The 23,918-nt window shown below is 49.0% G+C and overlaps 8 protein-coding genes across 8 annotated transcripts; 4 read left to right on the top strand and 4 right to left on the bottom strand.

Annotated features, from left to right (window-relative positions):
- Positions 1-1,250: 1,250 nt before the first annotated feature.
- On the bottom strand, positions 1,251-2,262 carry VFPPC_01603 (GNAT family acetyltransferase; the record flags this gene model as incomplete). The annotated part of the gene is made up of 2 exons (XM_018281397.1): positions 1,251-1,519; positions 1,860-2,262. 2 exons carry the CDS (start codon positions 2,260-2,262, stop codon positions 1,251-1,253), a joined length of 672 nt encoding a protein of 223 aa, XP_018150095.1.
- A 659-nt stretch (positions 2,263-2,921) lies between these two features.
- On the bottom strand, positions 2,922-4,828 carry VFPPC_01602 (Tyrosinase; the record flags this gene model as incomplete). The annotated part of the gene is made up of 6 exons (XM_022428235.1): positions 2,922-3,657; positions 3,711-3,859; positions 3,929-4,336; positions 4,389-4,471; positions 4,522-4,604; positions 4,665-4,828. The coding sequence occupies 6 exons, from the start codon at positions 4,826-4,828 to the stop codon at positions 2,922-2,924; spliced, it is 1,623 nt and encodes a 540-aa protein (XP_022284754.1).
- Positions 4,829-8,379: 3,551 nt separating this feature from the next.
- VFPPC_15397 (DNA replication licensing factor mcm10) lies at positions 8,380-10,785 on the bottom strand (the record flags this gene model as incomplete). The annotated part of the gene is made up of 2 exons (XM_018293150.1): positions 8,380-10,700; positions 10,776-10,785. 2 exons carry the CDS (start codon positions 10,783-10,785, stop codon positions 8,380-8,382), a joined length of 2,331 nt encoding a protein of 776 aa, XP_018150093.1.
- Positions 10,786-11,482: 697 nt separating this feature from the next.
- VFPPC_13120 (ribonuclease H2, subunit B) lies at positions 11,483-12,817 on the top strand (the record flags this gene model as incomplete). The annotated part of the gene is made up of 1 exon (XM_018290897.1): positions 11,483-12,817. One exon carries the CDS (start codon positions 11,483-11,485, stop codon positions 12,815-12,817), a length of 1,335 nt encoding a protein of 444 aa, XP_018150092.1.
- A 114-nt stretch (positions 12,818-12,931) lies between these two features.
- VFPPC_18685 (DASH complex, subunit Duo1) lies at positions 12,932-13,688 on the bottom strand (the record flags this gene model as incomplete). The annotated part of the gene is made up of 2 exons (XM_022430259.1): positions 12,932-13,372; positions 13,443-13,688. 2 exons carry the CDS (start codon positions 13,686-13,688, stop codon positions 12,932-12,934), a joined length of 687 nt encoding a protein of 228 aa, XP_022285997.1.
- A 1,113-nt stretch (positions 13,689-14,801) lies between these two features.
- VFPPC_13119 (hypothetical protein) lies at positions 14,802-16,145 on the top strand (the record flags this gene model as incomplete). The annotated part of the gene is made up of 2 exons (XM_018290896.1): positions 14,802-15,598; positions 15,674-16,145. The coding sequence occupies 2 exons, from the start codon at positions 14,802-14,804 to the stop codon at positions 16,143-16,145; spliced, it is 1,269 nt and encodes a 422-aa protein (XP_018150091.1).
- An 829-nt stretch (positions 16,146-16,974) lies between these two features.
- Positions 16,975-19,521, top strand: VFPPC_01599 (5'/3'-nucleotidase SurE; the record flags this gene model as incomplete). Its single annotated transcript, XM_018281395.1, has 3 exons — positions 16,975-17,861; positions 17,924-17,995; positions 18,198-19,521. The coding sequence occupies 3 exons, from the start codon at positions 16,975-16,977 to the stop codon at positions 19,519-19,521; spliced, it is 2,283 nt and encodes a 760-aa protein (XP_018150090.1).
- A 1,136-nt stretch (positions 19,522-20,657) lies between these two features.
- Positions 20,658-21,744, top strand: VFPPC_01598 (metalloprotease 1; the record flags this gene model as incomplete). Its single annotated transcript, XM_018281394.1, has 3 exons — positions 20,658-20,924; positions 21,030-21,568; positions 21,666-21,744. The coding sequence occupies 3 exons, from the start codon at positions 20,658-20,660 to the stop codon at positions 21,742-21,744; spliced, it is 885 nt and encodes a 294-aa protein (XP_018150089.1).
- Positions 21,745-23,918: the final 2,174 nt, after the last annotated feature.

Here is a 23,918-nt window from a genome sequence, read left to right as displayed (position 1 = left end):
AATAGGTGTTGATTGTCTAAAGCTGTGCTCAGGTTTCTTTGTTTTGCGAGCCCTTTGCGGAATATTACCACAGGCTATTGCAAGCCTTCCGAGATGGGGAGTTGTGCGCCGGGACCCCCTCCCTACCTTGTGGCCCAAGAGTTGGAACTTGGTATCAAAAAGCTTCAGCAGGTCGTATTGGCTCTATTGAGCAGACCAAGGGTTGATTGATTATTGTCACCGTGCGAAGGTGTAATACAACGGCGTTTTGTCGGACTATAAAATGGAACCTCCCTTGGAAGATGCTTCCGTGACTTCGTCCGGCAGTGAGTCGGCTCACTTACACGACGACGTCACCCGGAGCACGGCGGTAAGCAGGCTGAATTTGAGACTTCTCGGCGCTGCTGTTCACGATCTGTCCCCACACAGCCCCGAAGGAGACGGTAGCACGGAGTCTCCAAATCTCCGTTCGTGAGGGGTATCGTTCCTACTTCCATGACCGGACTTCGAGAAAAAACGGTGTTTCAAGATGCGTTGTGCCTGGTCTACAAACGACACTGTTGAACAACAGTTTCTTACTGTACATCATCGGTCAATAGTGTGCTGTAATGTCAAGTGGCATTGCATATGTAAGTGGATGGGTTGACAACTTGACGTTCTTGGCCCCTGCGCCTCTCTTGATCAGGCAACATTTCAGATGGTCAAGCATTGGGCTTCTTTCCGCATCAGCTGGGACGCACCACATATCCGCTGTATGCGCAGATCTTGGCTCCTGCCACGTCGAGAAAGCCGAGGGCGAATATAGCCCGCAGACTCCAAGCTTGAGACCCGACAAGGACAGCGTCACATTTGTGATGCCAGGCGAGAAGCAGTGGTGAATAGGGATTTCTCTCCCTTGTCTGTCAAACCCACCACCACACGTGATTGGGGACTCAAGTGAGCACCACAGGCTCGGGGAATCAAAGGCGGAAATTTTTTATCACGATGCTGGGTTCTAATCGAAATGCATCGTAGCGATCTGGCCCCCACGAAGCACAAGAGAATAGCAGGAAGGGCCTTGTGGCCGGAACTGTGTCTACCGAAAAGTCTTGGCGATAAAGCATAGGCTAATGGGTTTGAACGACAATTCAGGAAGGCTCTCAACAGCCAAATAATATTGCATTGGATGCCATGGAAGTGTGACAGCTTCGCTCAGCCGATGACAACCGACATCATACATGTATTGCTCTTTTATCCGGCCGCTCTTCTTGGCTAATTTGGCTTTCTGCTTACTATACGTTGTCCCATGATGGTGGCGCCCAGACCATGGTCTGTTCCAGATATAACTCGGTCCGCTCGGTTGACCCGCGAGGTGGCAGCATCATTTTCAGTTCTTGTCTAACCTCGAAACCTAACCTCTTGTAAAGCGGCACGGCAGGCATCACACCTTCCAAAATAATTGCTTTGCCAGCGTCTTCTGCCATGTTCACCAGCTCCCTTAGTAGAGCTGAAGCGGCGCCACGACCACCCCATTTGGGATCGGTGCATAGAAAAGTCACATCTGTTCTCAGCGGTCAGGTTTTGTTAGTGATTGTGTGACGCTATTTGTCGGGAAGTAATGTATGATGGTATTCAGGGGGCATTATATCAATGACACATTCTCGTAAGATCTCTGCTGCATTGTGTAACAGGTGCTTGACCAGTGGGATAGGTAACGGGAGCCAATACCAAGAGAACAGCTGCAGAAGGAAATCAAGATTCCAAAATAATGCTACGTCCAAGTGCCAAAGGAGCGAAATGTAAGACAAACAACATTTAACTGGGCAAGTCTAGAACGCGAAACAGAGGCACAACGAGCATCGAACGACGAACCGAGAACCAGAAAGATGAACTCAACTTACGAAAATATCCCTTCTCCCCAAGGACCCTCTTCCTCGCATCTGCAGCAATATTCGTATACTCATCCAGGATCAATCGCCCACAAAACTCCGGCCACTCGTCTTCCACGGTTGTTGTAGGTGGCGGCAAGGCAACCTCTCCACCTGATCCATATTCCAACCACTTGATGAAGCTGGCGATCTCACCAGTCGCCGAATCCCGCGCAATCAAGACCCCCTTGTTAGAATGCTGAATGTGCTCCCGCGTGTTTGTCGTAAGCCACTCGCGGAAAAATTCCCAGGCCTGAGGATTGGGAAACTGCGCGTGCGTGAGGAGGTTCTCCTCCATGGCGCGGAGGTGAATGTCTGAGGTGACGGCCGCATCATCCGCGAGGGGGATTACGATGTCGAATGCTGGCTTTGACATGCTGTACTTGGTTCCTTTCACGGTCTATATGTTGTTATGAATGAAGATTAGGTTTACAGACCTTTCCACAGGGCTCAGATGTCGCATGAAGTTGACATTCGTCATGTGACTAGGAATTTGGAGTTGACTTTGAAGCCGCGGACGCCGACTCCACAATTGATGCTTTTGCGCTCTTCACGATGTGTCATTTCCGGATCGGGTAAGCAGTTGTTCACGAAAGTGAGATACAATATGATTGACTGTTCTTGTGATGTTCTTGGTGCCAGGTTTTAATCTCGTTTCTCATTGAATATGTATCTGGTAGTTAGAATTGACTTGAACGGTCTTGGCCGGCTTGCTTTCGAGTTTGTTGCCCATCGCCAGTTACCAAGGGACGATCGTGTTACACTACAGGTCATGTAATAAATCTCAGCTAAAAACATCTTTGTACTTTGGATGTCAACTGGTATAAGCACTAAATATAAGTCTTATGTATCTATAGGTCAAGTATTCAAAACCGTCAGACCTCGATCCGTGAAGTCCGTCGCGCTCAACCAAATTCTAAAGTCTATGTATCTCTATTTCACAAAACACAAATCCATCTCTAAAGGTGAAGTCTTGTCTAGAAAAAATAAAACCACGAAAGAAGGAGAAACTAGGTTGCCCTCTAATTTTATACGTTAATGTGCGAAATGACCTTGAACTTTAGCAGAGTGTCTCGTCTTGTCAACCGGCTTGGGAAGCTCCATGTTAGAGCTGGGAACTTCTACGGCAATCTTCTCAACCGTAATCTTGAGGCTGTCGACTTTATCCACCGGTATTCTGGTACCGTCTAGCTTCTTGATTTCTACCTCAACCAGCTGTCCGATGGATGCCATTATTCCCTGCGACGACGAGGAATGCATCGTCTCATTGAGGAACTTGTCGATAGGAACGCTGGTACGAGCTATTCCCGTCGCAGGCAGGGGCATTATTGGCACTGTACCAGCTTCTTTGTTTCCGATAAAGACCGTAATGGTGCAAGGACGCTCAACCTGTGTTCGGTCAAGGTCGACATGTGCGAAGTGCCGGGTCTCAGTTTGTGAGGAACTTCGTTTGTGGAACCTGCGCCGGGGTGCGTAGAGGGTATTGATCCGCTGAATGGCATCTCTCCGAAGCTGATCAGCAGATTTTCTCCAATACTCAAGTCCCTCGTAGGTGTAGCCCATTCCCTTGATGCTAGAGACTGAGTTGGACGTATAACTGTTGAGGTTGCCATCGTGGAAGGGAGCGAGAGGGGAATTGGGGCCAATGACTGTGCCTTGGGGAGTTGAGAAGCGCGCTTGCCCGACGTATGAGTTTTTGAAAATGGTTTCAGAGGGACGTATGAACTGCCAGTACGTCCAGAGGCGGTCGACGTGAGTATGGTGAAGCATGCTGACGGTCCAGGTTCAGTATATGCCAACACAATTGTGCATTGGAAGACTTACAAGAGGGGGTCAAATGCGCTTAGTGTAGCATCAAGAAACTGCCCTTCGCAGCCAGCCTCCCAGTGAATAATGTTATGCAGGCCTTCCAGATGTCTTCCGCCAGTGACGGCAAAGTCGTTGAACGTGGAGGAGTAGGCAAACATGTCGTACTAGTTCACTCATTAGCATTACACTTGCCGCACACTATGCTATGCTCGGGACTCCTTGGTGAAACTCACTGTGCCCTGTTTCAAGTTGTATTGCCTCAGTCGTTGGTTCGGGGTGTTGGGATATTGTCTTGGAGCAGGACACCTCACCATCTTGGCGGGAATTCGGGCAAACGGTCCAAATTGTCCTGCAAGAGCTTCCTGGGGCAGAGTGTAGGGCTGCAAGGGATTTGAGACTTGAGCTTGTTTTATGCCCTGGCCATCTGGGACATTGATGCTCATCGTTTGGGGAACTGTGCTTGGAGGAACGTTGGAGTCGGCAGACCAGTCCCAGTACGGTGAGCGAAGACTATTTGCCGCAGCCAAGTATTCCGTGCGGTATCTTTGAGGGTACTTGGAAGCGATAGCCACAGCCTCTTTAACTAAGAGTTGTTCGTATAGCAAAGTGAGAGCTCGGTGCCAGGGGAGAAAGAGGGCTTCCTGAGATTTTGGTCAGCGAATGGCCAATCTGTAAGAGTTTGTGAACACTTACGCCATGAGGGCAATATCCTCCCCATCCGTTGTTATTCCTCGGTCCATCTCCGTTCCATTCGATGAATGGTAGGCCATGGATACCTGGGAATTCTGTCAGCATATTGGAAACTTTGACCGACAGCTTGGATCACAAACCAGCGACTTGAAAGTATGAAAGAGCGCGTCGGAGGCATTCTTTGCCTGAAGCGAACGAAGTGCCTGGATATACAGATCCCTATAACCGATATTAGACGTGTTTCCGGAGAAATGTTGATCTACCAGCACTCTTGCTTACCATTGAGGTCCACCTTTGGAGTACATGTCGTTGATGTTTCTTCTCGCAGGAACATCGCTATTTTGATCGACAGTGGCGCCGGTAATCGCAACTCGATCCTGAGCAAAGACAAGTGAAGCCAAATGGCCAATGGCCAAAAGCCCAGTAGCTGCCTTGACCAACATTGTGGATTATGGGATACGAGGCCCGACGGTACTTTTCTAGGTACACCAGCGCAACTCTGCTGGAAATGGATGACCAGAACCACATCAACGACGGGACATATCTCCAAGTTATACTTCCTGTGAGTGAGCATCCCATCCTGTGGTCTCCTCCATATCAAGACTAAACCTGGGGTCTACTCAGAATCATTGTTCCAAGAGCAGCAAACGGCCACGCCGCCACTGACTCTACGTTGGTTCCTGACAAATTTCCTGCCGTGTGGATGACTGCCAGAAACATGCATTCTCTGATTATATACACGCCCTGTGTCTTTGTTCATCCAATGGCGTCAATTCGTCAATCTACGTCACCCTGGCCTATGGAGTATCAGGTAACTGGGGCAAGACCAGCACGGTCGCCGAAGTTGGTCCAAGGGTGGCCGGTAAGACTTAATTTGGACACAAACTTAGACCAGGCTGTGCATTTGGCATCTTGGAATAGATTGCGGAGCGGCATGGAGTTTGTTTCCCGGGTCCAGGGCTAGGTGAAGCCGGGGCTAGTCGTTGGTTGTTGGGGCAGGCTGGTTGTTTGGACTCAGGCACATCTGGTGCCTGAATGGCTATCACACGGCACTTGACGTCAGTTGTTAAAGTAAAAGGTCCATGCAGTATTATCGTGGGCTTGAGGATGTTTCTAGCGGCTCTGCCGCCCATCCCGAGTAAACGCAATAAACGCAACGCAAAACGCCGTCCGGGGTATAATTTCATGCACCCATGATAAATAACGGGCCCACGGACAACATGACATAAGTCGATTCTTTTAGAATCACGCCATGATTAGTTCAATGTAATAATCATGTCTGTCGGTCGAGGTGGTCATTCTACCTGGCCAACAAACACCTTGTGTAACACCTGAGATGACCCAGTCCGTCTTGCTGCATACAGCAAGAACTGAAACGCCAAGAACCACATTTCTCACAGACCCTGCAAAATATCCGATGGTCCCAGTAATGTACGTATTCTTTTCGGCTCATCTTACCGACCATGTGGCGTGGTCGTTGCGTTAAGAATCGTCCAACTGAATGACATCAGCGGCAGGGTCTTTTGGACTCTTGACTCTCACATTGCCTTTTCGAAGACGACTGTAATCGAACAAATCACAGTCCGTATCTATGCTTCTTATCTTCTTATCGTCAAAAGAAGTTAAGAAACAAAGACTGGTACACTTAAACGGCGGGAAGCTCCACCACATTTAGGTGCCGGAGTTCCAGCCGGCGTCGCATTAGGCCAAAAGCTTCTATCCCGATGAGGCACAGCGTCGATCATCGAGGATCAATACGTCGTCGACTCCGTATTGGAGCACAGATATACATCAAGGGCCCCGGGAGCAACCTTGATTTTGGTCCTTTTGCAATCCGCATTGTCAGCGGGACTGTAACCATGGCAAGAGAAGGTATGCACTGCAACCAAACTATTTATCCCACGTCTCCTGCAGAATGGCCAATAAAGGTCGAAACTAGAAGAGAAAATAGATTGTTCTAATTATGTACGGAGTACGGAGGAAGTGTGGTGCGCACTAATCAAGATTCATCGCGGTCATGGCGCGATCACGGACATTTGTGTCCGCTGTGATGCTTTTTCAGGTGAGCCATGAATGCTGCATGTGATATATTATATAGAGGAATACCACCCTAAAGGTAAAGATGGAGTAGACCCATGGTAATATAGAACTAGGGAATACAGAAATATTGTTTCAACCTCCCGTCCAAGCAAGCATTGGCCCCCACACATGCAAGCATGAAGATACCTCTGCCAAGAACAATCAATTTGGCCAGTGTCGTCCGATGTCATCTCATCGCAAGATCAAAGCTCAAACTTGTCGTTTCATATTTATGAACAAGCCCCGTTTTGTGGGCATAAACTACAGAATTCGGCAACCTGCATGTGATGATTCCACACCTCAACCCCGGCTCTCTGCCGCCTCCGCCAACCCTACTCCGAACTTACAGACGGAAAACTATTAACGGACCAACTCCTGCTCACAACGCAAGTGGATAATTTGTCTGATATAGTTCTCATGTAATAGTGTATGAAACAATGCGACAGGTGAAGTGGAAGTCTGTTCATCCACCTATGCCTCCGTGTAAGTGAATCTCCATCATCAGCCAGTCTCAGTAGCATCACACAAAGCGACTTAATTGTGTTGGAGAAATTGTATTGAATATGGAGTTTGTGTTTTACATTGCTGTCGTGGTATCTCGCGCAGGATACTTCCATTCTCAACAGAAACGCCCATCACTACAAGTTCTTGCCAACGTTTTCTGAAGCTCCAACACCTTCTACCTCCTACTCACAGCATCCCAACAAAATCAATCCCAATGCGCAGTCGTAGTTGAGCTCCGGTCAATCAAAACATCTGATGCTTGAACCATAACCCAGCCTTAGTAGCCATGCCTGTTGCCATCTCTCATAACGGTAGGCCACTCTATACAGCACAGTGGTTTATATTTCTCCTAATTATTAGGAGTAGAAGAACCAGGACCAGAACCTCCTGAAGAACCAGGACCAGAACCTCCTGGAGAACCAGGACCAACAGGAGGACCACTAGTACGTGGCTTTGGGCGGCACCTGCATTTGTCCCCCGTCCATATACACATTCTGACCACGCGCGGGTGAGTGCATTGCTCTTTTGAGGTGAGTCCGCTGCAAATACAGGTGCCCGAGAGATTCTTGGGTACGACCAGTGGGTTGGCGATGACCAGAGCACCGAGAGCAGAAAGGATGGTGAGTGAGGCTCGCATTTCGTCAGTCAGGCTATGGTTAACCTAGAATTGTTGCAAAGTACAGTAAGTAAAGTAGAGTTGTATGAGTTTGTATACTTAAGTGATGAGGATGACAACCAGAGTGAGTTGGACATGTCAACTCTTAAATACCTACTCCGTACCTACTTAAGAACTCCGTAGGTTCTATCCGAGTTCAATGAATACATAAATGCGCAGCGGGACTTTTGTTGAATGCGCATTCAAAAAAGTATCCGCGCATTCAAAAAAAATTCACGCTGCGCGTTTATGTATTCAAGTTTCTCTAGCCGAGTTCAATTATCTGTCTCACTTGAATACAAGAATGCGCAGCGGGACATTGTTAAATGCGCATTTTAAAAAAAAGGTCCCGGTACGTGTTTATGTATTCGAGTTTCTCAGCCCCAATGTCCGAATCAGCTGAGATCAACGTCGCATTATGTCCCGTCCGAATTTTTAAAAGGAAGCATGAGATTGGACACCAAGTGGCAAGGTGACATCCCGCTCGGATACCATCTCAGAGAAGATAGGTTCTGTGGCTACTTCGCAATAGGTAGAGTATGAGGTCACGATGTTCAGCAATGCCCTCCTGTTCTATTAATACTACCCATCAGTTGGAAACAAAAAAACAGACTGCACGTACAATTTTGTGATCGCTCATAAATCATGTTATTCAGCTATTTCAGCCATACCAAAGCACAATGCTAAACAAATGCTACCATAGACAAACATGCCACTGCTATGACGTTGTTCTTTTAAACCCTCCAAAATGCAATGTTATACAATAACTAATTCGTCGTCGTCGTCGTCATCACCCAGAGATATCTGCCTCTCCGAGAAATCCATACCTAGGCTTTCTCTTCCAGCCACCCGAATGCCCTTCTCCGTGACAAATCTTGTCTTCTTCCTCACTGGTGGGGGATCGCCCCCTTTGTGAAGTTTCTCTCCTTCTTTCATTTTTGATAGCTTGTCTCGTAAATTAGAACCCCAGCCGAATGCGGCGGCGGCGGATGAGGCCGAGTTGGTGCTACCTACGACGGAACTCGCTTGTGAACTGTCGGGTCTTTTGCGTTTAATGGGACTGAGGTGGATTGTCCGGTCTTTGCTGATTAGACCTAGAGACAGAGCATCGTGTTTCGTAGGCTCTTGATCTGTTATTGACCCAAAGGGTTGCTCTGCGGCGAGAGACGTTTGACTGCCGCTGGCTTTGAGCCCTGCCCGCTGCATGTATTCCCGTCCTGCAGCGTTACCTATGTTGCCCAACTTCTTCATCATCTCACGTTCCTTTTCTTTCGCCTCCAAGCCTCGTTTGACAAACTCCGCTCTTTCTTTCTTGTCGGCTGCACCACGGTCCTTGCCGTCAATCAGATCTGCTGCACTAAGCGATCGTGTGGCAAACCATTGCGTCCTAGTTTCCCAGTCGTAGTTGCTTGAGCCCTTCTTCTTGTCGTCGTTTTGTCCAGGTGCGAACTTGCTCTTCCTCTCCCACCCGCCGAAGCCACTAGAGTTGACTTCAACTCGTGAAGATCGTTGCTTTCGTATCGCTTCGTTGGAGTGGAATTCACAAAAGTGTGTCTTCTTCTTGTTCACCCATGCACCACATAATTGGCCATCTTTCTTCACGGATTGGCAGAAGCCCAAGTCGCGAGCAGAGCCAATTTCTAGTATAATGTCTTCGTCTGAGTTGATGACAAGGCTGAAACGACCCGTATCTTGTCTTCCTGGTGGCGGAGGCATAATGTTTGGGTTAAGAATCGCAACAACCGTACCCGGAGTCAACCTCCAAAACCGCGTAAACCCAGAATTGAATAGGAAGAGATCCAGCTCAAATTCCAAATCTGTTAATGTAATAACGAGGTATTTGCCTCGGTCTTCTTGCTTTTGGTTCGCCGTTGGCTTATGTGCCCGAGGTTCCGACTTGCGAGCCACAACAGCAAATACAACGATATCCTGTTCCACATCCGGTAGGGCAAAATCCGGTGCTTTAACATCTCTTAATAGGTCTTTGATGTTGAGAATCTTCTTTTTAGAAACATTGCGAGTAACAACCGTATGAGGAAGTATTCGCCTCGAAAGATGGAGGCAGGAATAGGCTTCAAATGAGCCTTCCTCTGTCGATGAAGAGTCATCAGTAGCGGATTTCTCCAACGTCGAGGACGATAAGTTTGAATTGTGAGACTCTGGCCGTGAGTGAAGATTTGGCGCGGTCTTGCTTCGAGGCAACTTTGAAGCTGATGGGGCCGAGCTCCCCAAAATTTCGTCACGGGTGAATGTTGGAGGAGGTAATGGCTCGTCTGAAATCTCTACTGCATTCTTCTTGTATCGCTCAATCTCTTCCTGCCCGATCCCAAATGCATTGGTGCGCAGCCTTTGTATCTTCTCCTTCCTTTCCGCTCTAGCCACTTCTTCTGTCCGAGCGGAGGCAAGCCTCTCATTGAAACTCAACGGCCGTGACGCTTCCGTTGACAGTGTGGGGGAATGTACTGATCTAGATCGGTTTAAATATCCTCCGGTTTGAGAGGTTCCGGATTTGCCTCCTTTTTGAGTCGGCGCGCGTTTGAGAGAAATATCCTTGGCTTTCAGACCCTTATCAATGCCTAGGAATACTCTGCTAGGTGACGTTTGTTGCTGTAGAAATTGGAGCTTTCGAACTGGAGATGCGGGTACAGTTATCTGATTTTGGGAAGCAGGCCGTACATTCTCATCGGCGCCTGGTGTGCGAGCCCGGGTGCGACGATTTGGACTGGGTAGGACGGGATCTGACCGCGGTTCGGCCACTACATCTCTTTGTATGGAAGCTTGCTCCCTGGCCTTGGCATTTTGAAGCTTTTTTAGTCTCAATTTTGCCTGGATCTCTTGGAGCTTTAGTTGCAGTGTCTCCTCGTCGTCTTCGTCACCGTCTAGGTCGTCGTCGTCGGGTAGCTGAATGCCTAGTCCAGCGCTGGGTGATGATGTGATTGCCGCCAATGCTCGAGCACTTCTCATGGGTGATGGCGATGGCGATGTTCGGTTCATCATTTCGCGATATCGTTGACGGCCGCCAGGAGTACTTAGTAATGCCTCGTGGGGAGATCGGGGTGGCCATTGCGGTTCAGAGTCTGTAGTGTGTTGTCGTCAGCCAGAGGCCGAAGAATAGTAGATATTGGGTGAAAACAATATTTGACACTACCCACCTGGAGCCATGTTTATCCGGGCACGATGTGGCTACTGCTATATAACCAAGCAGAAAATTCAGTATCAATGAGGTATCAAAAATGAAGAAACGAAATGAAAGGCCAAGGCACCGCGAGGCGCATAACCAGATGGCTGGCTATGGCCGTTGAGCAGCCCTAGCCATACAGCTGGAGCTCAACTCCAGGCTGCGTTACGAGTAAATACACAAACAGCAATGCGAACAGCCGTTGAAAACAGCGAAAGTAATTTACTTCTGCGCGGTAAAATCGACAGATTGGTTATCGAAAAATTGATATAGGTTGCGATTAGCGCATGGGGTCAGATGGGGAATGTTGAGTGCCCAGTGCCGGCACATGCAGCAACTGGGCCACTCAATGTCTGGGCCATTGCGGCACCAGACAGGCTTTTCGGCTTCAAGTTGGGGACACGCTTTACGCGTCAGAGGATCGAACCCCTGCAGTCGCACCGTCGTCGACGCGTTTGTCCAATTGGGCCACCACACCAACAGTCTGGTCTTCTCTCAAAGCATCCAGTCCCTTGAATAATTACCACAATCAATTCATCGCTTCCCTAAATATCAACGCACATGATTTTTTGGATTTGACTTTTTGGAGACCCATGTTGGTAAATTATCAAACTTTTTTGCAAGAATCCGACATCCTCACTACCGAAAACCGGTCGAACTTGTTTGTCGCATATTACAGCTATGCCTCGAACGAGGTCAACAAAGCCGGCTGCGACCGAATCAGCAGACGCTCCCACCTCGAACTCAACTTCCAAACACACTCTTACTCCCAGAGAAGGCCCATCACCAAATGTATTCATCTTCCCAAAAGCCGCAACATCAGAGGCGCGCATTGTTACTTTGCCCCATCCACGACATGGCAGCCCATCGCGATATCTCGTGTGCCCTACGGCCGGCATCCACGAATTCACAAAGATTTCAGCCCCAAAGTCGGCGCCGCGAAGCTGGCTAATAGAAAATAGTGGGAAACCAGGCGATGACGATGCAGATAAGAAGGAATCAAACGCATCCATAAATCTAATATCCTCCTCCGACATGTTTGTCGCAACGTTGATAGATCCGCTGTTTTTGGTGCTACCATCATTGACTGGTGGCAAAGTCGAAAAGGGCTCGGGTGAGAAAAAGAGGATGTTCTTGTCTACCGACGACCATTTCGATAATCTACCAGAAGAGAGCTCCCATTTGTCTGAAATATTGCAGTTGGGAGCAACAAGGGAGCTGATTGAGTCAAGAATGGAGGTCATTTGCGATACTGTCGACGCAGGGGACGAGAAAATGTTCCGACTCAGCGAGAAGAAGCTCCTCGCTACGATACTAGAAAAGGCCAAGAGGCTGAGCGACGGTGGACTGCCAGCAAGTCTGGAGGAGAAGTTCGTCAAGAGGGCCTTGGAGGCACCCATTTTGCTACAACGCAGCAGCCTGGCGGCTAAGTCTGGCCAAAGTCAAACCCAAACGATAACTGAGATTGTCATAGAATCCGAGGTTTCAACCCCTCTAACCGACTCTGCTCAGTCTCAGTCAACAATTGCCACGGCAGACTCCAATTCCTCGTTTGCATCGCAACCCTCAACAGCGGCGACATCCTTTGTTGAGTCGGAGCAAGCCCAAGATTCCAACTTGACCGCAATTCAAGCAACCCCGGAAGTCACCTCGCTCCAACGACTCCGTGTCGCCTTCGACTTTATTTGTTCCCGGTATATCCCTGCCGAGACTACGGAACAGCTAAAAGGCTACCTCTCACAAGCAGACATATGCTCAATCGATTTTTCACAACTAGATAAGTACCTAGCCAGACTGGCTGAGCTGCGAGCTGAAGCTATTTCCGCCAACTCGGCAGCCGATTACTCGAGGAAGAGAATACGGGATGAGGAAGAAGACGAGTTGCGCCAAGAGAAGAAGCGCAAAATGGAAGAGGAGAAAAAGCGCAAGGCTAACGAGAGTCGGGGTGTAAGAGATCTCAAAAAGGTCAACACAAGCGGGATGATGAAGCTCAGTCATTTTTTTAAGGCGAAATAGAAGAAATTCATTTTGGAGATTCATACCCGGGTATCTAAATGCCAACAATATTGGAAACGTAACGTAATGTCTAGGTTGCAGGGGCAAGTCAAAACCCAACAATAGGTTTGACTTTCACCGTGCAGCCCGCGAGCGGCTTCTGGTTGACCCTATTCCGCGACCTATGCCTGACGTACCACGACTTCTTGAAGAACTTGACGTAGGTGGTTCCGGTAGACGACTTCCTGTAGTGCCTCCTCTAGTGGCAACTCTACCACGACTTCGCGTCCTTCTCAGACCTCTTGTGCCCCTTGAAGTCGAAGGGGCCAATCTTCTAGTGGTCTCCTCTTCTTCCCGGCGACGTCGTAGCTCTTCCCTTCTTTGTTCTTCCTCGGCAGCTTTTCGCTCTGCGGCACGCTGTTTCTCCAAGGCTTCCGCCTCTTGTTCGGCTAAGTCTTCGGTCACGCCTTTCCAACCCGGGTGTAGAACTAGGCGTTGATTATGTTCAGTCTGTGACAGTATTCTCGTCCAGGTGTTTAATAAGGTAGATGCATTGGCAACAGTCCTGGCCACGACCTTGGAAAGTCATTATGTTAGGTAATTTGCAGTGACAGAATACCAAAGTAGGTGAAAGTATGTGGCGTACCTGCATATTATTGCCTGCGCGGTCCAAAGTGCCCAGCAGACCCTCAATGCCATTATTCAAGCTTCTGACCCCTTCCAACTCTCTGCGTAAAAGATCATCACGGCTGACAGTCTCCGACGCAGGAGCTGGCCCAGTCGGTGTCTTCGGGGTCTTTGGGGTCTTGGGAGTCTTCGGACGAGCAGCTAGGGGAGCCGGTGATGGCGATGCCCAAATATCGGACTCTGTGTATTCAGTGTCGTCGGCCATGAATGCGCTTGGAGAAAATGTGGCTGACGTGTCGCGGGGTTGGCAGGAATTGGCAATCACAAAGATGTACGGAGTATGAGAAACAAGGAAATGCTGCCGTGGCTAGGGTGCAGGGTTAACATGTATGTTGATGAATGTGAAAGAGTGACGTGATGTCTGGGGCGCACATGAAGAAAAACGGTTGGAGGGTCGTTGCTTGGCTCGTGGAGCTCCAATGCCAAACGCCCGAATTGTTGAGCATGAATCAGACGAGGGGTAAAGTTTCCAACCATGAAATCATGCAACAACACACGCTGACAGGGCCGGGTGGGTAAGAACCAGCTTGATCCGTACTGTACGGAGCACTGTTCAGGGCTGTTTGGGCAGACGTGATCAATTGATCGGATTGATGCGAGGGGCCACCGGCAAACGGTGATGAAGTGCCAAGGGTGCTTGTGCCTTGTTCACTGCCGTTGCTATTTCTGATTGGCTGCCCATGGCGCGAAACAGACGCGTCTAGCATGAAAGCAGGCGAGGCACGCGCCGTTTCGTCCCAAATTTTTAGTGGGTCTTCAGCTCTAAGGGCCACTCACAGGTGTCACAGCGATCCAGGGCAGACCACATACTGGCGACAGCTGGGCCACACAGCTTTGGGCTGCCGGGTAGCAAGCAGAAAGCGACAAAGCAGACAAGGAGGGGGCTGGCGCACACGCATTCCTTGCACAGTCCACCCAGCCTCCTACTTACATTGTAATCTAAGCCCATGAATGTCAAGCACTTCTCCTCCCATCCTCCATACATCATCACGATTAATCTCCGCCATTTTTTAACAACAATAATTTTTGCGCATCGTCTTTGAAATATCGCAGCGCACCTACTTGGCCTAATTCTAACCGCCTCTTTAATTCACAGTATCGCCTAGCAATTATCCCCGCTCCCTCGACTCTCTTGGACCACCTGCGCTCCAGAGGCGTGCGCTCCGATCAAGGGCTACTCCCTTTGCGACTGGCATCCCTCGTGCACCCGCTTCTACATCATAGAGGCTGCAAAAACATTACAACTCTAAGCCTGGGGATCGAGTCGCACCACACTGCTCGCTTGTCTACTTCTTCCGCGTACCCGCCATATCCCACAATGGCTTTCGCCAGTGAACCTGCCGGCGCCAAAACGCCCTCTCCGCCTCGCAGCATTCGAACTCCTCCCGCACCTCAACTCGGCTTTCACGACAGCTGGGAGCCTTACTCACCACGCAAGTCTGCACGACTCTCTTCTCAGCGAGCGGCTAACAGGACTCCTTCTCCTCGAGCTTCACACCGTCAACACCCATCGTCTCCGCGCACTGCCAAGAAGAATCTCGCTCAAACTACAAACTCCATGGTCTCGCCAATGACTTCTCCCCGCAAGAGATCCCATCCGGCGCTCGATTCCCGTCGTCAGGTGTCTGGGTCTTTGACTGCCGAAGGAACTGCCAGTGCTGCTGCGGCTCTAGGCCTCAACGCTGAAAAGGCCATGCAAAAGACAGGAAACACTTCAGTCTCGCACGCCGCTGGTATGCTACCGACCCCGTCCAAGACGCCTCAAAAGCCACCCAATCAGAAGACGGCAGCCAGTATTCAATCCTTTGCCCGAAACCTCTTTTCGTCTGAAGACGAAGTTATGCCATCACCTAGGAAGCGACGATCTAAGAAGTACTCTGGAGTTACGATGGAGAGTTTCACAGTCGAGGAAGAAGAGGACCCGATCAGTATTTTCACTGACTCACAAGACCGAATCCCGGAGAAAGACGTCAGCGACGCAAATCCTTTCTACGGTAATTCGGTGGCGGAACCAAGTAAGAGACAAAGCAGACGAAAGGTTGTTTCCATTCCTGGTGAGGGAATTCAGTCGGTAGATGAGGCCTCTCGTCGGGAGGATGGAATGGTTTATGTTTTGTAAGTCTCTTTTTTTCTGCTTCTATTTTTTTCAGCGTTTGATCCTTTGAACCGTATCGCTAACTGTTATTGTAGCCGTGGCAAGAAGTTCTTCCGCAAGTTCTCCGAACAAGACCAACCTGAAGAGAACGGTGACTCTGATGCAGCTGGTGAATCACACCTCAGCCGTCCACTCACCCGGGCCTCGGTGAAGCCCAGACTCCTTTTCCCAACGCAAAGGACTGCCGAAGAGGACGACGAAGAGGCCCTAACTGATGTAGAGGACATGGCCATGATCGAGGAAGCGGCTCCACAAACACCCAAGAAAGCTCATTCAGTACCAGCAAAGACACCAGAGGCTCCCAAGTACGCACCCGTGTCTCCTCCTGACACAAAACGCACAACTCGCTCCGCGAACAAGCTGTCAGACACACCCATGAAACCAACGGGCCGTAAGAGCCCTTTTGACTCTTGGCCACGAACAAAGGAACACAAGAGCCAGTCGCCCGCGCCAAAGAGAGCAGGCGAGGCCTTAGCCTCGGGAACCACGAAACGGACCCGTGCTTAGAACGATCAGTGGTTGATGCTGATGATGCGAATTGATTTTTGTTTTTGTTTCTAGTAGATATCATATGGTTTGGAGAGTATTAAGTAATTTCGCCTTGGTTCGGCATGGCTCCCAAGAGGAAGTCGCTTGGATTGGAGGATGGTGTCGTGCTGGCCGGGTCACTTTTTTCGCAATTCTGGATTGCTGGACTGTTTTTTATATTCTTGTCCTGGAAATGATCAAGGTATTCGATTCTATCGGGGCGTTTGGAAGGGGATAGCAGACAGGACATCATGTGGCAAGATTGCACCGTTTCCGACGAAGGTATTATAGATTTACGAGCCTACAGAATCAATGGGGCATCAAGTTTTAGCATCAGACAAGACAACTCTTTTTGACATGATCATGGCTCGAGATGCTTCAAGTGACATTTGCTAAACTGCCCCGTAATAACGCACCAGACTTCAAGATACCAGACTCCATACTCCGTACTCAAACTGGCCATGCCTGATCTGATGGTGGGTGCCACGGCTTTATCCGCCACTCAGAACATTTGAAGTTTTGCCCCACGTCGAGACTCACTCTTGCCCCTCGTTGAGCAGATCTTTGTCCCGCCCGCCATCACCAGTTGACCATTGCCCACCCTGCACCTCAATTCTTACTTTATTGAATCATCCATTGCCAGATACCACGGACAGTAACCAGTCCAACATATGGCCGCAACTTCTCTTTAGACACTTCCAAACTAGATGATAGCATTCTAGTGTCTTCTGTCACCTATCGGTCCGATTGTTTCGCCAGACGTCAACGTCAACACCAGTCACTCTTGGTCCCTGTCCAGACTTTCACCATGCATATTCTCGTCACCAATGATGATGGGCCACCATCATCTCACTCGTCACCATACATTCACTGCCTTGTGAAACACCTGCAAGATGCCGGACACACTGTGTCTGTCTGCGTGCCCAATACGCAGCGTTCATGGATTGGCAAAGCCCACATGATTGGCCAAACGCTCAAACCTTCCTACTATACACCTTCATCGAATATTCACGGCGAAGATACCGAGGGCACGACGCACCACTTACCCTCTACGGCCGCTGATGCTGATGAATGGGTGCTAATTGATGGCACACCAGCATCATGTGTTCAGATTGGGCTATACCACTTCTTCCAGGATAAAGGTCCGATTGATCTGGTCATCAGCGGACCCAACTATGGACGAAACACCACGTCTGTCTTTGCACTGAGTTCTGGAACATTAGGTGCAGCTCTGGAGGCGGCGGTTTGTAGGAAGAAAGCCATTGCTCTTAGCTTCGCCTTCTTCTCAAGGAATCATGATCCGGTAATCATCGAGGCCGCTTGTCGCCATGGTATCCGTGTTATCGAGGCTCTATATAAACAGTGGCCCACGGACGACAGCACGGACTTATACAGTGTTAACGTCCCTTTGGTGGAAGGAGTCGAGCAGCATAAGACCCTCTGGGCGGACATGCTGCAGAACTACTGGAAGGAGGGTAGCTGTTTCCAGGAGATTGAGGGCCAGGCTGGCGATGCTGACGAGGAAGAAGCTCGCATCAGACAGGGTGAGATTGACAATGGGTCCGCGGCACAAGAGAGCAAAGGGCATAAACATAAACACTTCAAGTGGGCGCCGAGAATGGCAGATGTTTACAAGAGTGTAGAGGAGTCTGGACCCGGAAACGATGGGAGAATTATCCGCGACGGAAACACAAGGTAAGCACATTCTGCTATGGTTTTACTCGATAGCCCAGGGAAGCTGACCGTTCTTTGAAAAGTATTACTCCAATGAAGGCCAACTTTGCAATCTCACACCCAGAGCGCGCTGCCAGAGAGTTTGAGTTTGAGTCGTAAGTCAATTACCCTCACCTTGCATCATATTTTGCCGTCTACGTCATCTTTTTTCTGGTTTGGTTTGGATTTTCAGGCCATGCGTATTTAGAGAGGACTTGCTTTCCGGGAGACAAACATTTGAACATGTAAATTATGCGTTTTGCATATTCAGTTCATAGACTTCTTGAACAGAACTCTTACCATGATGTTACTTTCTAGTCCATCTCCAGCCTTGCCCCTGAGGCATAACACAGGGCAAGATAGTGAAAGGCCGGATGCAGATGCTTTCCAAGCGATCATTGCGTACGAAGATTCCTATGTGCAGCCCCTTATCGTTTCTGCACTGCATGCCGTATTCCCACTGGCATTGGTCAAACTCATTACGGATGTGTCGACCGCAGATAATGTCTCCCTAGCCAAGTTGCTATCATCCCCGGAGTCGAGGGTATTACAAATCACACCTTATGAGTCAATTGATTTCGAATTTGCGGCGGAAAACACGAAATCTAGTCTCATAAACAGTTATGTGATCCGCAAAGCACTGATACGAAAGCACTATCTCTCAACAACTGTAGAACACTGGGTCGCGAAGAACCCGGATTCTCCGCTGAAGCAGCACGTTAAACGAAGCGAATCCTTTGAAGTCGACTATGCAGAGTTCCTGGAAGATTCTCTCGTTGAAGCTTTTGATCTACGAGAAAGCATGGATCGCAACGCTGAAATCGACGAAAGCGAGTCATCAAAACGAGAATGGTGGATCTTGAAGCCTGGCATGAGCGACCGCGGTCAGGGCATTCGTCTCTTCAGCACAATGGACGAACTACAAGACATCTTTGACGGTTGGGAAGCAGACCGCCCCGACAGCGATGACGAAGACAACGAACCCCAAGACCAAGAGACTCAGAACGAAGATGGCGACTACATCACCACCTCGCACCTTCGCCACTTCGTCGCCCAACCTTACATTCATCCACCCCTTCTGTTTGACAACCGCAAATTCCATATCCGCACCTACGTCCTTTGCACTGGAAGTCTGAAAATCCACGTCTACAAACATATGCTCGCCCTGTTCGCCGCAAAAGCCTACTCGGCCCCGTGGCAGTCCCCCGACGACATCGAGTCTTTCCTCACCAACACATGTCTCCAGGACTCGCCCAACGAGAACTCGGTCCGTCGTTTCTGGGACTTGCCACTTCCGGAAACGCAGCTTTCAGGCATATTTGACCAGATTTGCAGTGTCACGGGTGAGATATTCGAGGCAGCTGCTAGGGCTATGCCGGTTCATTTCCAGACCTTGCCGAATGCGTTTGAAGTGTTTGGGTTGGACTTCATGGTCGATGAGGGTGGCAACACCTGGCTGCTGGAGGTGAATGCTTTTCCGGACTTTAAACAGACGGGAGGCGATTTAAGTCAGATTGTGGAAGGGTTTTGGAGGGGGGTTATGCGGAATGGTGTTGCAAAGTTCTTTGGCGTGGATGTTGCGAGGAGTGAGGATGAAGGGGATATGGTTCTTGTTAGGGATGTTGATTTAGGGAGAAGGTGATGTCTATGGTTGAAGATGTTTCTTGATGGTGCAGGCTGGCGTATTGAATAGATAAAAGTTTGGCTTATTCGAATATGGGGATGTTATAAATTTAGGCGAGGGTACCAAATACCAAAATCCGAGGTGATTTGGACGTGGTCTGCGTATTGTTCCGTTAGTTCTGACTGCCGTACGTATACATGCTGTTGTCAAAACTCTCATCAAGCACAAACATGACCTGAAAGCACCTTGCGTCATGCCAACATCTTGCGGTGATCAAAAGCATCTTCCCGTTGACCTGGAGCTTCACCTGAACGGCACTCTACATATACTCACACTTGGCAAAGTACATCACTCTAGGATCTAAGCCATATTCGCATGCAAACGTGGAGAGGGGAAACTATATTTTAACCTTGGGAGCCGGCGCTCGCAACAGTCCTCAGAATTGACGGGACGATATATCTTACGGAGAGTTCGCCTTGACGTAACATGACTTGATACCCCTTGTGGAAAATTTCCCGTAAGGTTATTGGATGTATTGAATCCATCTAATGCAAAAGCTATGTCAACCCTTTGGCCCGACATGTTAACTTCACGACCCGCTCCCAATCCTACCTTCCTCGTCAACTTTCCATCATGACAGGACCAACATCTAACCATCGGTCGTCGGGGCAGAGACATTTCCAAAGTAAAGCTTAGACAAAAGCACGGCTTGCAAACCGACCCGATTCAAATTGCACGGATGGCGTGGCGACCAGCATTCTGTCTAACCGGGAAGGTGAAGATGGTAACATTTGCAACCCGGGTCAAGGGCCTCTAGTGTTAACAAGGATATGTCCCTGTTCTAGAATATTTACAGTATTTGAAAGCTTTGACAAACCGAGAGCCGTTTGTACGCCTCAGGCTTTGGCTGCAGAGGGGTAGGAGTGAGCTATTGTGTCTTGGCTATCACCTCCTCTATTCGGGCTCACGCATGATTGGGATATTGACTCTGTGTTATTCTAGAGCTGGAAGACGAGAACTTCCTTCAATGGAAGGCAACAGGCTGTTGCTACCTTGACGTGCTATTGCCAGTTATAACAGAACCATCCACCCTAGTTATCCGGCTCACGACTCATTACAATTAACATAGAAATACTGACAAGATACTGTCCAGAATGCTCATCACATCTTTCATCCTGTCTAGCTTTGTGGTCTTGGCCATTGCCCGCCTCCAAGGCCCCAAGGCCGGCTCAAACAAGGACACGGCCTTAATATGCGACGTTGGAGAGCCAACCAAGGCGTTCCTAGAACAGGCCGGCTCATTTCAAATTGCTGAACAAAGGGTTAATTCACAAAACATGCTCGCAGCGGGGAGTATTGGCGTCAAAGTATACTACCACGTCGTCGCGATAGATGATACCGAAGAGCTCGGGTACATCCCCGTACGTATAAGCCTACCGGAGCTTATACCGCTATCTAAATCTTGCTCGACGTTCCGCACATGTTGAAAAACAGAAAAACGCTAATGAATATGGGTTGAACTACAGGAGAAAACAATTCGTAAGCAGCACGCAGTCATTAATGCTGCTTTCCGCGGCTCAGGCATCAATTTTGTCTTCCAAAGCCTTGACTACACCATCAACCCAGCGTGGTCAATGTCCTACAACGACACCGAGATGAGGACGAAGCTCCGAAAGGGACGGTATCAAGACCTAAACTTGTACTTTACACAGCAGCTCACGAATGGAGGATTCTATCTTCTCGGCAGGTGTACGCTTCCAACGAATGCACCGGAGGGGACTCTAGCTTTCAACATGGACGGCTGCAATGTGCACGGTGATACGCTGCCCGACGGCGTGTTCCTAGGAGGCAGCAAGGGATACACTGCTGTTCACGAGATTGGCCATTGGTTTGGTCTGTTGCACACCTTCCAGGGTGGCTGCTATGGCTCTGGTGATTTTGTGGATGATACTCCTGCTCAGGCACAGGCAAATTATATATGTCCCACGGAATTTCCAGATACTTGTGTTGGGGATGACTTTCCAGGCCTGGATCCCATTAATAACTTTATGGACTTTTCCGATGAGTAAGTTTTTTTTTATGTTTCTCTCTCTCTCTCTCTCTCTTTCTTGGGGACAGGGCCCGGTCTTTGTGGACGAGTATCATGCTAATCAACGCTGTAGTAAGTGCAAGAATACTTTTACCGTTGGCCAGATTAACCGAATGAAGAGCTTCTGGAACCTTTGGCGAAAAGACACGTAAGTTGCCAGCTGGAACTTGGGTTGGAACCGATACCCTTTGCTTCTTAAATGATAATGTATGACTCCATCCTTCAAGCAGAGCCTTGGTAGCGTATCTATAGAGCTTTTGAGTAGACTACACAAGATAAACTGCATACATCATGACCAGGTTTCAAGTAGAAATGGTCTTGTTAATGACAGCAATTACCGATCATGTAATAAATGCCTTGGCGTTATTAGACAACTGATTTGCTTCCGACGCTCGTCTGGAAAGCAATAACTTACAATCTGTATCGACGAAACAGGATCATAAGAGCTGACTGAATCAATGTACTTTACTAAACGCATGCCTTCAGCGCATGAGTAACCATAACCTTTTGCGCATCAATTCGAATTGTGTTTGGCAGATTATGTCGGGCTTCAAGGACATCCCGTTGATGTCTCTTCCCATCCTTCCTAACCCGTCCGAGACAATGGCACGAGCTTGTAACATTGAACATCAACTCATCGACACAAACATGAACACTAATTACCCCTCTTCCACAGCCATTGAACCACAATCACCATCACCTTCGTATCACTCCATCTCCACAGCAATAGCCTGTCTCACCGGTGGCTTAGTCGACTGCGCCATCTGATCTCCTCATCTGCCACCGCGCTCTCCTGTCCTCAGGTTTATTATCCAAGCCTAATGCAGCTCCGGACCGACAGTCGGCAAAGTCTGGGAAACAATGAGGCCAGAGATGTACCTCCAGTCTGTGGTAAACATTCGTCCACATACAAGTATACACTGACACGTCTCGATATGTTCTAGCACATAACGCGGTACGCCATGCCGTTTACTTGTGTAAGTACTTCACCCCCTACTGTATGATACCTCAGCTGATGTCATATGATAATAGGGTCGAGGACCCGATATCCGGGTAAGGCAAAAGCAATGGGAGTGGGCTTTGTACTATCATTCGCTGAAGATGAAGCGAGATCAGACGAAAAGGAGGATAATGTAGTGTAACTGTGGCATTACCGTCTGTACGACGATGAGGCTGCAGGTTTTTATTGTCTCGCACAAAGAGACGGGTATTGTATTCTGTCCTCGTGTCGCAGAGCACAGCTATCCGTACGCAATACGGGGTACAAACAAGTCGAAATGGCAGAGACGAAAGCTCCATTCTTACATCACAACATGGCTTCACGGCCATGGCTGGAAAACTACATTGGTACGCAGTGTGAAAAGTTTGATCCATCTCGGGTGTCACAGGTACTGCATCAAGTACATCGCAACACGTCCGCAAGCAGGATTCACAGAATTCAAAACCACGCGCTTGCCAAGACCAGCACTGCCTTATAAAGTGGTCCTTGGGTCGCTCCGTTGTGTATGGATAGCCAAGTACTTCTGTGTACCATACAAAATGAAGGTATCACCAGGGCATTACCACCAAAACTCCTTCCGGTTTCGTTTAAAGCACTGGGGAACAAAATAACAGAAGATAAAAAGTGCCAGTGCTCACGAAACAAGACAAACCGATTGCCGAAGTAGCAAATCTCCGCAATGTACACTGTATGAAGCCCTGCTTATGTTTGAGATATCTGGATTGAGGCTGAGCATGTAGACGGGGCCGAAATAGGAAAGAGGGAAGAGTATGGCTTGACTATGATTCGATAGCACATCGTGAGTGGAGCTCCGGACAGAATATGGAGTTGTGAAAATGAAAAACTGAAAGGGATTTTTGTGAAAAGGTTTAGATTGAGAGGAGTGGTTTGCTTGGGCGTGTTTTGTTGGCGGCGGCTGGGACAAAAGGTCAGACTAGACGATGTTGTCTTTGTTAGCAAGGTGAAGGAAGAGATGAAAGCAAGGTCAGTCAGTCAGTCAGTCAGTCATTGGCACATTGCCAATGTTGTATGTTGTGGAGCATGAAATTTTGCTAGCACACATCATGCATGGATTGCGTACCCGGTACTCACTACTGCCTGGTCAGTGTTTGTGGTTTTTCCACTTTGCAATGTGCAAAGTACGACGTTGGCAGACGACAGGTCAGCTATGGAACATGCACGGCCCCAATCGCTCAGAGATTTTCTGTTGTACAGGGACATCTGGACCTCAGCGTCATTCCATGCCGTAATTTGAAGGAGCTGCTTTGTGCAAAACGGAACAGCAAAACGGAACACGGGCGCAGCCCAACGTAAGACAAGGTAGAG

This window comes from Pochonia chlamydosporia, chromosome 1 (genome assembly GCF_001653235.2).
Source record: "Pochonia chlamydosporia 170 chromosome 1, whole genome shotgun sequence".
In the NCBI taxonomy this organism is placed as follows: domain Eukaryota; kingdom Fungi; phylum Ascomycota; class Sordariomycetes; order Hypocreales; family Clavicipitaceae; genus Pochonia; species Pochonia chlamydosporia.
This window is presented reverse-complemented; position numbering and strand designations above follow the sequence as displayed.